Genomic DNA, 16,211 nt, shown 5'->3' with positions numbered 1-16,211 from the left:
AATGATCTATGCCTGATACAAGGAAAATCCTAATTAAATAAGGTTTTTAATTCTAAGAAAATCTGAATGTCATACATGCTTTAGCTAAGCTTCCTCATAGAAGTGCTCGGGTATCATGGGAGTCCAGTTCATGAGACAGAAAAGACAGCCGTCATTATGAACACCGCAGCTCCACCAGACATCTGTACGTATCCTGTGGGTTAACAAGAAGCGATCTACAAATATAGATCACTTTGACCTGCTCCCAGAAGCAAGTGCAGTGGTATTTGTATGGGGAAATACATAAAAGATAAAAGGAATACATAAAATAGAAAATCACGGAAGCTGGAAGCAAGTTGTGAAAAAGGATAGTAGATTTACACGCGTCAAAGAATATTCAGAGTTACCAAAAGGAACATGTATGTTTTTAGAAATTTTCAAATGCACTACAATACGTGATGATTCATGAACTGGATAAAGTTCAAGCTAGTGAGGGCTTGGCAGAACATCCTTAGGGGCAGGGCATCCCCAGATGCCCCAAAGAAGGTCAGGCTTGGTGAACAGACCATTTCTGCCAATAAGGACCTGGACTATGTGGATCCTGCTGCATTTTTTTTTTTTTTTTATAAGTCTTTTACATCCTTAGAAAAGAAAGTAATAGAACTCAACACTACAACTGCTGGAACTAGCAATGTGCCTTCTGATAGTCTAAGAGCAGCCTAACTTTGCATAGGAATATTTTGAAATGAAAGAAATAGCCTGATGAGACAAGCTTGAAAAGTAAATTTTATGAAAAGAATCTGGGAGCCATTTGGAGGAGACTGAGGGTTTGGAATCTCAAATATAAATTTGAATAGGGATGCATAAATAATCAGATGGTCAAGGGGGCAAGTGAAATGCAGTTTATAAATAGCTTAGCATGATAGACCACGACTATCCCTACCATATATATGGTAGCACGATGATGACTGTATACTGATGCTGCTGATCAGGGAAAAAAGATAAAAAATTCCTTTTGCTTTGATGTTTGCATTCTGTAGAGGCAAACTGAGTGTACTTTGGGACTTGTATATATACAAAATTGATAATAAGCCAAGACTTTTTAGAATATTCTTGCAGAAGAAGTAAGGAAATAGAATAACCAAGACAATAAAATAAGAAAGTGAAGTTGTACATAATTGAGAAAGGTCACCAACTGCCTCAGGACATCTGTGTGGGTAACCTCACAAAACTGCCAGATTCCTTTTGGAATTCCATTTGTTGTTCAGGATATATAGGTCCCCAGGTTTAGATCCTGGGAACTGCTCAGGCCTTTCCTATATCTGTTTAGCTTTAGAACAGTGCCACGCTGATCGGCAGTTTACATTTGTAGGAAGTGTGTTAAGCTGGGGTAGGATAAAGTGCTTCATGCACCGTGACGCCTGTCCTTGGATCTTGATCAGATATTTCTCACAGCCTATACTGGTACAGAAGCAATAAACTTCTATCACAATTTTACATCAAGAAAGCCAAACATATGTTTAACGCATTTCGTTGTCTTAGAGCTGTTCAGTGGCTGATGGTGATTGGGGTCTGTTCTACAAAGCTTTCTCCAGACAACCCAGTGGCTCCTCTCTGGCTATCGCCTCTGAATTTTCTGATCCTCTTCGTATGGAGTCTGATCTTGTATAATTGCAATTAATGGGGATGATGCCTGGTCTCTGAAAAACCAGCTTTCTATGTAAAGAACGTGAATGGGACTGAGCCGTTTGTCTGCCCTCAGAATGATGCTTTCTGTCATGTTTCTGACTTAATTTTCCTCAAAACCGATGAAAAATTACATAATTTGTACTTTTTAAAAGTAGCACTGTGTCAGATTGTATCTTTTGGTCTTGTGTTGTTCTTCTGCAACCTATCATGTGCACCTGTGTTCATAAATAATATATCCACTTGTGCATATAGCTAAAATTTTTGTGTGTACATGGGTTTAAAGCAAACGCATAGACATATAAAATACAAATTAATTTGATCCCCACTGTACTTGTAACACAGCCAAATTCTTAATATTTTATAGTGCATCTTCCATTAAATAAATAATAACTAAATTGATCTATGCTACAATATGTGTATACATACACATTTTATGATGCCTGTAAATAACATTTTAAAGCCTGTTCACACATCGAAAGACAGGTTGTTTATTTCTCTGTTAAAACAATCCAAGGTTTTAACTCTTCCTATTATGTAAACAGTGGTGACAGCTGCTTTCAAGGAAGCTTAACTTCATTAAAAATGATAGTTTCCCATTGTAAAATCAATACTAATATATCATAAATCCCCCTGATGGACTCTGGCTTCCTTACATGCTCTCACGTTTTGTGTATTAGGGGCACAGCACTACTCTAGATATCAGAAGATAATAATATGGCAATATATATAGATATAGATATATATTTAAATGTTAAAACATTAGTCAGGTCAACTTGAGTAATGAATATTTTTCAAATGTATGCTTCTTTGTATAAATAAAGGTCATTAAATTTCTTTGCAATGTAGGTGCCTTATAAGTCTTTGGTTGTACGTGGCTACCAAACCGGTAAACCAATTCTGGATATCTTTAGCTCAAAATGCACTTGTGACATACAGATGAAGCTTTAACTTTTTTCATTTTTTATACTAAACTTGTACTTGCAGTAGACTCGCGATATCATTTACAAGCTTTCCTTTAGGTAGACATTTTAAACAACTCATACAAAAGAAAGATTTGTATGTCAAGAGTATTTGTTTTAGTGACAAGAAAGCTAGGTATAGTCTATTCATTGCTCAAGCAGACCTTTATGAATCACTTTAAAAGGACACTACAGCTGAAGACTGAAGAGCAATATTTATCAACATTAAATAAAACATTTGGTGAAGTATGTATAAATATTTCTTCATATGAACATAACACAAAATTAAATAGTTCAGATACACAGACACCATTTAATATATTTCCACTGTTGTCAAAATCATCTGTAAACACCATCTCACACTGAATACAAAAGCAGCTTTTACATCAGTTCTGTGTTCACAACACTGATGCCCCTTTGTAAAAGAAGGTATTTGTTTTGTTTTATTTTCAGCAAAATAAGAGTCTTAAGCAATAAAAAAAAGTTTTGGTCAGTTCAAAGGAGAATACAAAATTATCTTTCAACATGTAACTAAGTCAGATTTAGAACAATAGTTTAAAGTACAATCCTCTCCCCGAGGGATCTCTGACTTTTATAAATCATGTTGGGTGCAGACCACATCACAAATACCAGGAAATACTGGTCATGTCTAAGCTAAAAATATTAAAGCCCTTTTAAAATTTTCTTTATAAAAAATTGCCAGGTTACAAATTGGCAATATCCACGTTTTTCGCAACGCTGAATAACCTGGCATTAAACAGATCTAGGTGCATTTCTTCTAATGATTTTTAAAACAGATTCTGGAAAAGAAACCCTTTTTAGTGAGCATCCTTCATGTGCAAAAATAAAGCATTTCTTTTACGCAAATCTTTTGCATCTGAAGATCACCTGGGCAGAGAGTGGGGGGGGGGCTCCGCCAAGTTAAGACAGAAAATTACATCTCGAACTTTCATTGGAACCCGTACGGATACTGTGCATTGGATGTGAGCTGGCTCTGAGAAGGGCGGTGCAGCTCAGGACAAGGCGTCGCAGTGTCCCTGCGTGCTCCGAGAGCAGCGAAGCCGCCCGAGTGCGAAACGGGGCTCCTGCTAATGGCTGTGCCCGCCTGGTTCCTGAGCAACTCCCTTTGAGCATCACTACTCTGCGGCCCAGATGCCGGCTCTCACCATCCTACAACCAACAAAGATAACTTCGTACTCTGCCCTGAATGTAGCCTTCAATTCCTTTCACCTTTGTATCTTTTAAAGAGGCGTGATAACTTTGGGGAGAGATACTGTGCTCAAGATTACGGTTTTACTGGGCATGTGCCCCATTATAAAATTCTGTAGACTGCTAGGCTCACAGGCTACGCTTTGGTTCTCTCCATTTGAAATGTGGACACCATGTTTTGGTTTCAAAGATGAACTTGAATTCCAGGTGGCAAATAATGAGAGATATATTTATAATTTGATTTTCTGATTTTTTTTTTTTTTTAAATTCACTCACATGTAATTATGATGGGGGGCCCTGTAAAACCTAGAACAATAGATCACCTCTTTCCTGGTATGTGTGTATTTTAGAGGTGTGAATGTATGTTATGCATACACACACACTCACACACACATATATATAACATGAACTGCACACATAGATACTCGGCAATCAGGAATCGGAGTATAATTAACAATACACCAGAAGAGAAGTAGACAGGAAGCTCTACCTGGACAACAAGAAGCAATTTTGCAACCTATACAGTGTCTCAAATAATTTTATAATCCTGTTTTGCTAGCTTGCTACATCTGTATGTGACTTGAATTGAAAGTTGTTGGATTCCTTGGAAACAGAAGAGTTGGGCTAGCTAGATGTGCTTACCTGAGATCCCAGAGTTGATTATAATTGAAGAGCTGGGCAGATCAGTAATGGGTTTATAATTGCTATACAGCTTCTTGCAAATTTGTAGGAAAACTTTATTAAGTCTTTCATTCCTTAGTAAAAACGTTGAAGTTTGTTAGTTTTTGCTGAATGTAGACTTGATTTTTATATTAAACTGGATTTATTAAAAGGATACATAAGCCTGGCAGCTGCTTTCACGTCTTGATGTTTAAATGTTTGAATCAGCACCCTGGAACCACCCTCCCACCCCAACCCATCCTGCTCTATCCCTTCCTATCCTATCCTATCCTGTCCTGTCCCTTTTTGTCCCATCCCATCCAGTACCATCCCATCCCATCCTGTCCCATCCCATCCCATCCCATCCCATCCCATCCCATCCCATCCCATCCCCCCTTCGTTAATTTTTTTACTAGTTTAAAAAATACTATTCTATGAAGCCTCCCTAGGGATCCGCTTATGAAAAATGACAGACTGCCTTTGCTGATACTGCTGTTTGCGTCGTTTTCGTTTGTCACACTGGCACAGCAGCAGCATCTTGAAAGTGTTTCTGAATGTTTTGTTACACAGTGCATAGCACACGGGGTTCACGGTGCTATTGATGTAGCAAAGCCAGTACCCCAGGTTCCAGAAAGTTTTGGGGATACAGCTGCAAAAGGTGTTCACCAGGACCATGATGTTATATGGGGTCCAGGTAATGATGAAGGCAAACAAAATGGCACTGAGTGTCTGTGCCGCTTTCTTTTCTTTGATAAGTGACATTCGTTTTCGCTTTGTGATCTGACTTCTGGTCTTCAAGGCAAACTTTTTTGCCAGGGTTGCTTCCTTGAAGGACAAGGGCAAGGCTGCAGATGTCTTGGTCACTGATGAGATGCCATCAGAAGCTGTGGTTGTTTCTGCTGACCCCGGCTGAATTGGAAGCTTAGAAAAGCTCTTTTGGAAATTTCCACCATCCTGAACACTTTTGGGAGGGTGCAATTTTTTGGGTTTCTTTTCCTTTGATTCTGTGTCAGATTTCTGCAGTTCATCCGCCGACTCATGCAAATCTTCCGAGGAGGGTAGTTTCGTGGAATTGAGAATGGCGCTGTGACCAGGAAGCTTCAGCACGATTGAATAGATGGCTCTGGTCTCTGCAGCAATGTCTTCTTCGTCAGAGGAGGCTGAATTTTCAAGGGAGGCAGCAGCGTCGTTGTTGTTCCAGCTGTCACTGCTGCTGTGCTCTTGGTCCCCCTGGTCCGTGTTGGGTTCCCAGCTCTTCATGGTGAGCCAGAAGTGGCAGCGTCTGTATTTCCTTCGAGAGGAGCGTTTCATGCTCTGCCGTTGCAGCTCATAGCTGCTGCAGCTCCGGGAGCTGCCTGTCTGGTGTACAAAGCGTGCTGCCTCTGCTTCGCTGCCCGAAGCCTGTAGCCCTGCTAGCTCTTTGGTGCGTTTCTCGGTCTCCTTGTAGATCCTCCAATACAAAATACTCATAATGGTGACTGGCAAGTAAAAGGCAGCTATGGCAGTGCCAAAAGTGATGATAGGTTCACTTAGAAACTGGATGAAACATTCATCAGGAGGCACAGTCCTCTCCCCAACAAAATACTGCCAGAACAAGATGGCAGGGGCCCAAAGAACAAAAGAGATGATCCATGCTAAACCAATCATCACCCCAGCCCTTTTGGTTGTTCGTTTGGCTCTGTACGTAAGCGGCCTAGTGATGGAAAAGTACCTGTCAAAACTTATGACAAGGAGATTCATGACAGAGGCATTACTGGCGACATAGTCAATGGAGAGCCAAAGATCACAGGCCAAGTTTCCCAAAGCCCAGTGGTCCATGATGATGTATGTGGTGTAAAGATTCATGGAAATAACACCGATGATCAAGTCTGCACAAGCAAGACTCAACAAGAAGTAGTTGTTGACCGTTTTTAGTTGTTTGTTAACCTTAAATGCAACGATCACTAGGATGTTTCCTATGATGGTCACCAGTGCAAGGATCCCCGTGAGGAAAGCAATCAAAACTACTTGCCAGACAGTGTGTCCACCCAGAGGGTCTTTGCTCGTGGCATTTAGGGATGTGTTTGTTGATTCCACAGTGGAGAAGGGAAAACTCTCTGTGGTCTGAGGGAAATCATAGCTGCCAATGAGCGATGCCGCTTCGTCAAGGAGTCCTGGTCCATGTGAATCTCTCTTCCAGAAGGAGCTCACATTTGAAAACAGGGGTGAGGCTGAACTGTTATTTTGCATGATCATTGTGGCTCTCTGACATAGTCTGCAGCAGGGAGAAAACAAACAAAAAACAAGTGAACAGGTGAAGATGGTAAATAGATAATCGTCTGCATACTCCTACATAAAATGAAAGATGTCTTTAAAAGCCAAGCTGCCTGTGACACATTCCAAGTCAGATGCATACGTGGTAGTACTCAGCTTATAGCTGTGATTAATCTGAGCTCTTTGCAGTAAGCACATACTGTTTCCTTAAAAACATTCAGTCACAGAAGAACCAAAATCCCAGCAGAATTTGAATCCACAGTAGTATTAAAATGCCCTCTAACCCTTAATTAAAATGCTCCATGATGAATCTACCCTGAACTCTACATCTCAACAGCCCACTATCCTGGAGCCTTCAAAAACGAAATGCCAGACACATGCAGCCACAAATCCTCCAAGTTCAAATCAACGCTGGTCCCCAGCGCTACCCTGGCACTAGCAAAACGCAGCCCCAGCCTCTGCTGCCTCCAGCTGCAACTAATGACAAACAAAAATATTGTTGTCTTTCCTTAAACTACAGAGATACAAGCCAGCATCATTTCACTGTGTCAAGCTACTCTAACCCGTGAGGCTGCAAAGATCTTTTCATTTTCATCTACGTTTTGGCTACCTGATAAAGGTACTAAAAGTTCTCATTAGCACTTTTTTCACATGCCACTATTCATTTTTGATGCACATTTTTATACTTGGACTAAGGATTTTGTACATCTAATGACTTCAAAATGTCTTTAGGGCAACACATGTTAAAATTTCCTTTGAAAATATGGTCTCTAGAGTCAGGAAAAATGTTTGGCAGATGTATGTCAAAGCAATCATTAAACACTTTAGGAAAAGGGGAAAAAAGCATGAAAGGGATTCATAATTAAGCCTTAATCCTTTTCCCCAAGTACTTCTGTAAAATGAAGACATGCTCAGAATAGGGATTTGCCTTTCCCTTATTTCATTAACTTCTGTGGTCAAATGACTAGATTCATTGTAATAAATCAATTCTATCATCAAGCAGCAAGAATTCTGATGCAAAAGTCTATCACTGATAGTAAATGTTAAACAAAATATGCTGTTAAAGAGAACTGTTTGTTTGTTTTCTAACTGAATTCTTCCAGAGTCAATATATTATGGCATGAGATAATAATGAGTATCACAATGCACTAGTCTTACACAAAATACTTAGGAGGACGTTTTAGTTCTTTAATTAATTTCTAAATTCTATTTTTCCTTGAACTGTACTTGGCTTTGTTAGCAAGCCATAAGACACTATGTGATTTTAAATGGTGTATCTTCTTTGACATATGCAGTAAACACCAACAATTTCTTCCCTTAGCCCACGGACAATAACTAACCCAACTCCCCCATATTTTGATATTTAGCACAAATGAGTTATTAATTTTTCTCTTTATTAATAGGAAGACAAGGTTATAATGATGCTGCCTTATCCTAATCTAATGCAATCCACTTTTAATGCATTCATCCCCGTATCAGACAGGATGTGAACATAATAATAACAACAGTAAATATTGCTCTGGTAAATCACACAGTTAAATTTAACTCTTTTCCTGATAGAAAGATTGAAAATTTGAAGCAACTCAATTTCTAAAAAGGAAAATGGTAAGAATTTTATAAACTGCAAACCAACATTGATAACTTTGATTTTCTTAAAATTAAAGTAGGTTGAAACTAAAATTGTGTTCTATAAAAAACCTTTGACATTCCAAGTTTTCTTTTCTTTGAAAAGTTCATATGAAATAAATGTGCAGCTTTGCATGAAATTTCAGGCAAAAAGACATTCTGAAAATTTTTCACACTGGTCCTTTAAAATATTCAATATTTTTTTACCATTTTGATTGTTTCTTTCCCAAGAAAATCTAAACAAACTTCTCTGAAACAATTTCACCATGTCCTTGCCATCTATTAGAGAAGCTGTGGGACACAATATACTACTTCTTTTTTCTCCTTCAAGGTGTATTACTTCTGACTACGGAGCTGGTGTAGTTCAGGCCAGCAAGCATACAGCAGCATGTCCTTGCCGATCCCTATCATACTGTTTCAAAAAAGATGCAGAAGTCAAATCTGCGCTGTGAGAGAGAGAGACTCATCCCACCTACGCTAATGAAACGAAAGTCTGCAGAAAGTCATTTGCAAAACAGCAAGCAGAGGTCTGGATGAGAAGCACGCTCTTGCTTTCATTCACACCCCCCCTCAGGCACACTTATACCAGCTCACTCCTTTGCCTTGACCAAAGACAATATTCATTGACATCTCTATAAAAATGGAGATCCCACATGCTAAAAATTTACAAAGGAAAGGCCCACGGAAACCCAGCGTGCAATAATCTTCTCCTTTGAAGAAGATAGGGAAGCAGTATTCAAGTTTGGCTTGCCTCTTCCAATGCGTGGGTGAAACAAAAACACAGGTCACTTGTGAGCAGCCACTTGAGTGAGTGTTGACAATGCTCTTGCCAGCTGTTTATGGGCCAGGGTGGTTAGTCACAGTGGGGGAAAAATCTTTGACTCAAACAGGATTGCTGGAAACAATCCTTCTTGCAATGTTTTCCTTAGGAAGCAGGCAGCTTTTCCAGAGCTGTCAGATAGGATGAGGTCAAAACCAGAATAGTACGAGAGAGATCTGAAATAATGATAATTGCTAAATATATGCCAGAAATGATTAATATTATAGGGTACAGACCTTGCTTTGCTGACATTAGGGACAGAGAGCAGAGGATGAAAGCCAGAAAACATCCTCTCTACAGACATACACTTGTAAAATCTCTACAAGGTAACAGCCAACATAGTCAAGTGTTGATTGGGAAGTCTGACAGGGAAGCTTAGATGCCAATCGTATTATTATGTTGCTTTTTCATAAAGAAAAGACAAGCTGGTATCTTCTAATACACAAGAAAGGACCAGGCAGAAGATACCGATAAAGGAAATGAAACTTTCACTACGGGGTATAGAATAAAAAACATCACTTAGAAGTGATGGTAGAAATAACAGTATTACCAAGAAATAAAAATAGTTGACAGTTTGGCAGTACTTCCCATTTTCATTGCATAATACAACCATAAACTAACCTAAGTGTTGGCCTTGGAAGTCCAAAACAACTACTGCATAAAAGATACAAATAATCTTGCAAAATGAATGTGTAAATGCTGCACTATCTACCATTAAGTCCATAAAGCAATTGTGAATTCTGTTTAATTGTAGACTTTGAAATGGAGTTTCAATGTAAATTAACCAATAAATCCTTTCAGAAATGCCGTGATACAAAAGACTCATCACAAGGAAGCCTGGGAAAACTGTACTTCAGCTGCAGTCTTTCAGATGCCAAGCAAGTGCTGGAACCAAACCTTTATTTCGCAGGTCAGTTCTCCCATCCCCAGACTTAAAAGTAACTTCCCTAAGCCAGTTTCACTGAAAACCTGCACCGCCCGCAGCAGTCCGGTAACCGAGGAAGAGAAGAGTGAGCACAGCGCACCCACAGCTCCCTGCTGTCCAGGGCAATCCTGCAAGCTACAACTCAGCTTTTTAAACTCCTCAGGCATTAGGGGGACCCCTAAACTCGCATTGACCAGGCTATTTGATAAAATGGAAGTGCTAGCAGGGTGATGATACAGTCTTTTATTCTGGCTCTTCTACAAGCCTCAGTAATTGAGCTGTTTAATTCAATAAAAAAATTTATTATTCATATGTTGTTCTGCATACAAAAAAACCTATCACTACCACCACCACCATAACATACCAGATCAGCGCAACTGGATTTTCTTCCCTTTAGGAAGCCAAAACAAGCTAAGTTATCCACCATTTTCCAAAACTGCCATGCATTTTCTGCAACTGCCATGCATTTTCTGCCTTCTCTATAAGAAGAGGGGGTTACAGGGAAAAAGAGGGTGTCCTGGGTCCAAGAAAAAAGGATGGCACGCCCTGCAGTGCAGCCTGCCAGCACCTTGCCCAGCAAGCCAAGCTCCAAGACAGGATGATGTGTGACCAAGCGGGAAAGCAGCCACAAATATTTTGGTAAAACAAACAGTGCAGCGCAGCCTGAGTGAGGGAAACAAACCAAACTGTGAAATGATTATAGGTTTATATACCAGGATAAGAGTTTACAAATCATTGGTACGATACACTACATTGCAATTTCAAGCCAGGGAGTAACAACGGAAAATATTTTTAGCCCAAGAATATATAATTACTTACCTAAGATTACTGCTATGCTATTCACCATGGTTTGGGTTTTTTGTTCATGTTTCTGCTTTTTAATATGAGCTTATGAAATATACAGGCCAGAGAACACCAGAGGCAACGTACACTTCCCAGCATTATTCAGGAAAAGTGGAGGCACAGTACAGGCAATGGCTGTGCAAAGTTTCACATACATCCTTCCCAACGCACCGCTGCTCCCTGCCCCATTGGAGGGACTGAGATATGAGATATCCCACTAAGACCCATTGGAAGGGAAGAAGAAAGCAGCTGTAGAAACGGTCACTAATTTCAATAAATGGGTATAACACAGATTTAAAAGCTTGAATTTTTTGTATAGCCTAATTCGTTGCACGTTGCTGTAAACAAAGTAAAACAGAATAGACAGTAGGAACAGTTCTGTCACACATTTTCACTGCATTTCATTTCTCCTTGTCTATTTCACATTCTAGTGGGTTTGTTAATACTTCACATTTCAGTTTACCGTATTCTTTCCTTTCCTTAAACCTTCCTATTCACAAGCACATAACTGCCATTTTTGCAGAGAAGTCTGCTTGCTTGCTCTCTTTAAAGGGCTCTAAGATGCATTTTCTGGGAAGGCAGACGGCACTCTATGGGCTTGGCTGTACGTAAGCTCAAAACTGGCAAGCCTTGATGAGTGAAGAATTTCACATCTCATCTATTTGCACAGACAAGAAAATTGCTTACCTTATTTTTCTGTTTTCATCTGCATTGCTATTGTATACACATTAGCCTAAACAGCAGAGAACTCCATGCAGTGAATTATAAACCTGTTTTCTAACATAAAGAAACCAAGCCTTTAGAATGCTTAACACACTTACCTAAACCGCTAGTTCCAAAACTAATATTTGGCAAAACAAAAATAGATATGAATTTTAAAGTTTTCCTGAAATTATTCCCAAGATTACATATATCTATATTTCCAATCACACACAGCGGCGGTTATTTTTCCAAAACACATAAAAAAATGAAGATGCAAGTATTCACACCAGCATTCACAGTTTTACGTTAATTATATAGCAGGTCATATAATTTGCAGCTAGTGTAGCACAAGATACAGGATTCCTTTTGAATGTGTATGTAATAACAGGAAGCATAGTGTAATTATCAGTGAACAGGACCTCAGATTTACCATGACATACTGATGATTAAATATATTGCACTCAATACAGTTTTGCATCTTCGTAGAATGAGAATACAGAGCCACAGAAATCAATCCCGTTATGAAATCTCCTGGCCAGTTGTCTTACACGTTCACAGTAGATACAGACAAATAACTGATATACACTTATACTTTGATATATATGTACACATAAGGATATATACGTACAATTATGTCACATATAAAATGTGACAAAAGTATATGTGTATATATATCTGCAGATGAAATTATATGTATATATTTGCAAATATACACACACACGTGTGTGTATACACATATGTGTATATACATACACACACACATATTTGCAGATACATCCACACATACTTTTGTCACATTATTCCAAATATTGTTACAAGCAAAGACTGTCTTTCACTGATTAGCTATCAACTTGATCTATATAGATAAAGCTCAGTCAAACATATCCCACTAACAGTTCAGCCCAAGCTCTTCTATTTTCCACCCATAAAGATGCTTTGCTTACGCTTACTAAAATTATCTAGATTTAATGTCAGTTCTTTAAAATCACTTTTGTGATTAATGAATTAGGTTTGCTTATTATTTGCTTACTCTGTTGCTGCTGTTAGTGTGTGAGTTCCAGCACGAGCAAACTAGTAACTCACTTGTTTAATCATACGGGGGTTTCTTCATTACTTTGGAGAGAGTTTTGAGAGCCTAATGCACAGCGCTAAGCCACCCAATCCGTCTCCCTTGCTGCCCCGCAGTCAGCAGAAGGGAGCATCCCTCCCAGGGAGGAGAGGCAGGGGGATCCTACCTCAAGCATTCCTGCTGGGATGCGTAAGGACGCCACACTGGGAGCACCTCAGACTGCCCACCTAACACAACCAGGAAACTCGGTATCTCAAGCTGGGCCATGGGAAGAGCCTGTTTCATGCCTTAATTTGCCCATTAGCTTTCGCCAAACATCTACCATCTCATTCACTTGGACTGAGAGGTTTACATACCAGGCTGTGCCTGCAGCATCCACTGTGGGCCTCGCTTGCTTATACTGTGTTTGCTTTTACAATATTTGCTCTTCCAAACACCTTTCCTCATGCAGTATGAACCCTAGGGTTTTTATATTATGATAGAAATGTAGCTTTGAAAACTAATGTGTTTTAATGGCCAGTGATTTCAGTGGATATATCCACTTATTTACGCAGCTATAAAAGTAAGAATAAATACTGTGTTACCACTAGGACTAGGAAAAAAAAAAAAATCAGACGTTGCATCTGTTGCCATTTCAAAAATCCAGATGTGTGTTTCTGATCCCTTCCACTTAAGACTTCCATTTAAGATTGAATTTGTTATATGAACTGTAAAATTCTCTTGCATGATTTTTCCAAATATGCCATATATGCCATATACCATATATAATAAACATACATCCTGGTCTGCATAGTTAAAAGGACAGTGATTTTAATGGATATCCACATTTACTGAATAAGTGTTTCTGTGCTATTTATTATTTATTTATTCTTTAGTCTCAGTGACCCAATACTCATTCAATCCATGACTTTTAGTTTCAAAATAATTCTATCTTGAAATCCTCTCAAATGATTTCAGGGAGAAGCTTCAGAAATGAGCTACTGAGTTGTGATATGGCCTAAGGGCAGCGCAGGTTTATCAGGTGTAGCAGCAGCGCACTTGCTGAAGGAACCGTACTTTTCTTCCTCAGGCACGTGCACCGAGTGGTGATTGTCTGAACAACTCATGGAGAACAAAGTGAAACCTTCAAAAGCCTGAGCTTGGATGTGTCTACGATTTTCAAATGCTTGAAAACCAGAGCAAATTAGGTCTTGCTTAATTAAGATTACAGTAAATATTGACTATCAGCTTGAACGGTTAAATCTACAAGGTGCATTCTTATGAAGAGAGGAAATTATTTAAATACCAGGCAGTCTCTCTTTGAGAGAGCTTTATTAAAATTACATTCCATCTGTCTAATTGATATTGGAGGAAACAGACAAGTGGTCCAAAATGTAGTTAGAATTACAAACAAATACTGAGTGTTTTACTCACTTGAGCAACCCACTGACTTTGCAGGTATCTGGGGACAGGAAGGTTGGGGTTGGTTACTACGTAGAATTTAAACATGATATTAGATTGAGATGAAAGAAGAATACCAGCCATTTAATTATCTCATTTAAGTGTGAGGGGTACATATTTTTTTCTTTGAGAAAAAACCTATCCATCTTAGAGACTTAATTTTGAATTTTCTTATACATACTCTTTTTTTTACATAGTATTGCTTAATATTTTGTTATTTCTTATGATGTTGAATCAAAGTCATGATCTAAAATTTCACTGTGCACTCAGCTATTTCTTTATGAAATACTGTCCATTGACACCACAGATAATGCTCCCAATGAAGCATTTAAAGATCACATTAAAATGTTGATCATGTGAAATAAAGTATTGGGAATTCTTACACTTAACTATATTGTCCTCCTAGATGTTGTTGAATGCTGGAATACCTTGAATAAGCATGGAAAAATATGCGCCTAGATAGAAAAAAATTTTCAAGTCTTCTTAGTGAATTTCTGCTCTTTTACTAAAACAGCATCCTTCTGTAAAATATAATGATGTTTGAGCAAATTAGTATCAAGAAAAGCTCATTACCAATGCTAGATAAATCAAGTAAATTTTTCTGTATTTGTAATCCAGTCCTACTTTTATTAATCCTTGCCTGCATTTAAAATCCATACTTAATGTGAAAATTAGCCTTTAAGAACCTTTATAGGGAACAACGGAACTCTTTACAATCTTTAATGAAACTGCTTTAAGACAAAGTAATAAATTGATTATGCCATAAAAATAAATACATTTTTGCTTTTACCATTTGTTCACTGACACAATGTACCACCAGGGAAAACTTCAAAACAGTACAAACATTTTTCAAGTATCAAAGAAGACAGAGAGCTTGGACACTGAGCTTTAAGGAAGCTCACCTGACACCTGACACACTCTTCCAAATTTCATTTGGCTGCAAGAAGAAAATGAAATGACAAAATGCTGTCAAGCCTTGAAACCAGAAAATTGAAAATATTTTTTTCTGGAAATCCTTTCGATGGAGGGAAAATGAATAGCCCAAACTGAAAAACATAAATAAAAACTCAAACCACAGTTTTGATTTTCTGCCTTTTCGAAAACTATGGATTTTTCTTCAGAAACTCATTTCATTTTCCGTCAACTTCAAGCTGAATCTCAGACATTTTTTGATGAATGCTGCTGAAGCAGATGAGCTCCACTTTGTTATTTATTTAGAAAAAATAATAAAGAATGTTTGTATTTACATCAAGGTCTGGCAAAGAGCTATCAAAGCCTCTGGTCCAGATGTCATATTTACCTGGTGTCAGGTACCATTATACGAAAGATCTCTAACACACATCATTTAAACGTGTTAAATAACATTAGTTTAAAGTTCTCTTGAGTCTCAGACAATCCTAAGAGATTCTCATTTGTACTTCTGTTGACCACTACATTTTATACTGTAACTACAGCATTGCAAGCAGGTGCTAAAAATGCAGACCACCTACTATAGCTTTCATTGATGATGGATAGTTTGGAAAATTTAGAAAAGATGCAATGAAGTGACTTGAACAATGTTAGGAAACACTCTATTAGGGAAAATGTATTGTTATTGACTTTGGTGATTGAAATATTATTGCTATCTTCTGTGGCAAAACCAATACTCCCACACTAGACAGATGGTTTACTCACAAAGCTGAAAGGAAAAAAAAAAAAAACAACTGTTGCGAGGTTTCAGCTAGAGGAAAAAAATGCTAAGAAATAGCTATTAACTAATGAAATCTGTATAGATAATTTGCACACTGGAACTATTTATAATAAAAAGGAAATTTTATAAGAGGAACTTTGTGTCAGAATGTTATGGTTTTAATCACATTGCTTATTTGTTCTAAATAATGCTCTAAAACATGCAATCATGATAATGTTTTAAAGCATTTTACTTTGGTTCCAAGTGAACATTGGTACAGTTGGTCAGAAAATAACATTTTCAGTGTGTGTGTTTATTTAATTGTATTACAGAATAGAAATTCCTTACAGTTGAGATTCGGTGATATC

The 16,211-nt window shown here is 38.2% G+C and overlaps 1 protein-coding gene across 3 annotated transcripts in view; it reads right to left on the bottom strand.

Annotated features, from left to right (window-relative positions):
* Positions 1–2,145: 2,145 nt before the first annotated feature.
* CHRM3 (cholinergic receptor muscarinic 3) overlaps positions 2,146–16,211 on the bottom strand; it is a 283,427-nt gene continuing 269,361 nt past the window's right edge. For 2 of the 3 annotated variants that reach the window (XM_054822621.1, XM_054822622.1), the window contains exon 3: positions 4,923–6,750. In XM_054822621.1, coding sequence (XP_054678596.1) covers positions 4,929–6,750 — 1,822 coding nt within the window. In that variant the 3' untranslated portion in view covers positions 4,923–4,928. Of the gene's footprint in view, positions 6,751–16,211 lie in introns of all 3 variants that reach the window. The other variant, XM_054822620.1, reaches the window with a different exon arrangement.

The sequence above is a fragment of the Grus americana genome, chromosome 3 (assembly GCF_028858705.1).
Source record: "Grus americana isolate bGruAme1 chromosome 3, bGruAme1.mat, whole genome shotgun sequence".
NCBI classification, from domain to species: Eukaryota; Metazoa; Chordata; class Aves; order Gruiformes; family Gruidae; genus Grus; species Grus americana.
Note: the sequence above shows the minus strand (reverse complement) of the source record. Positions and strands in the feature narration are given on the sequence as shown.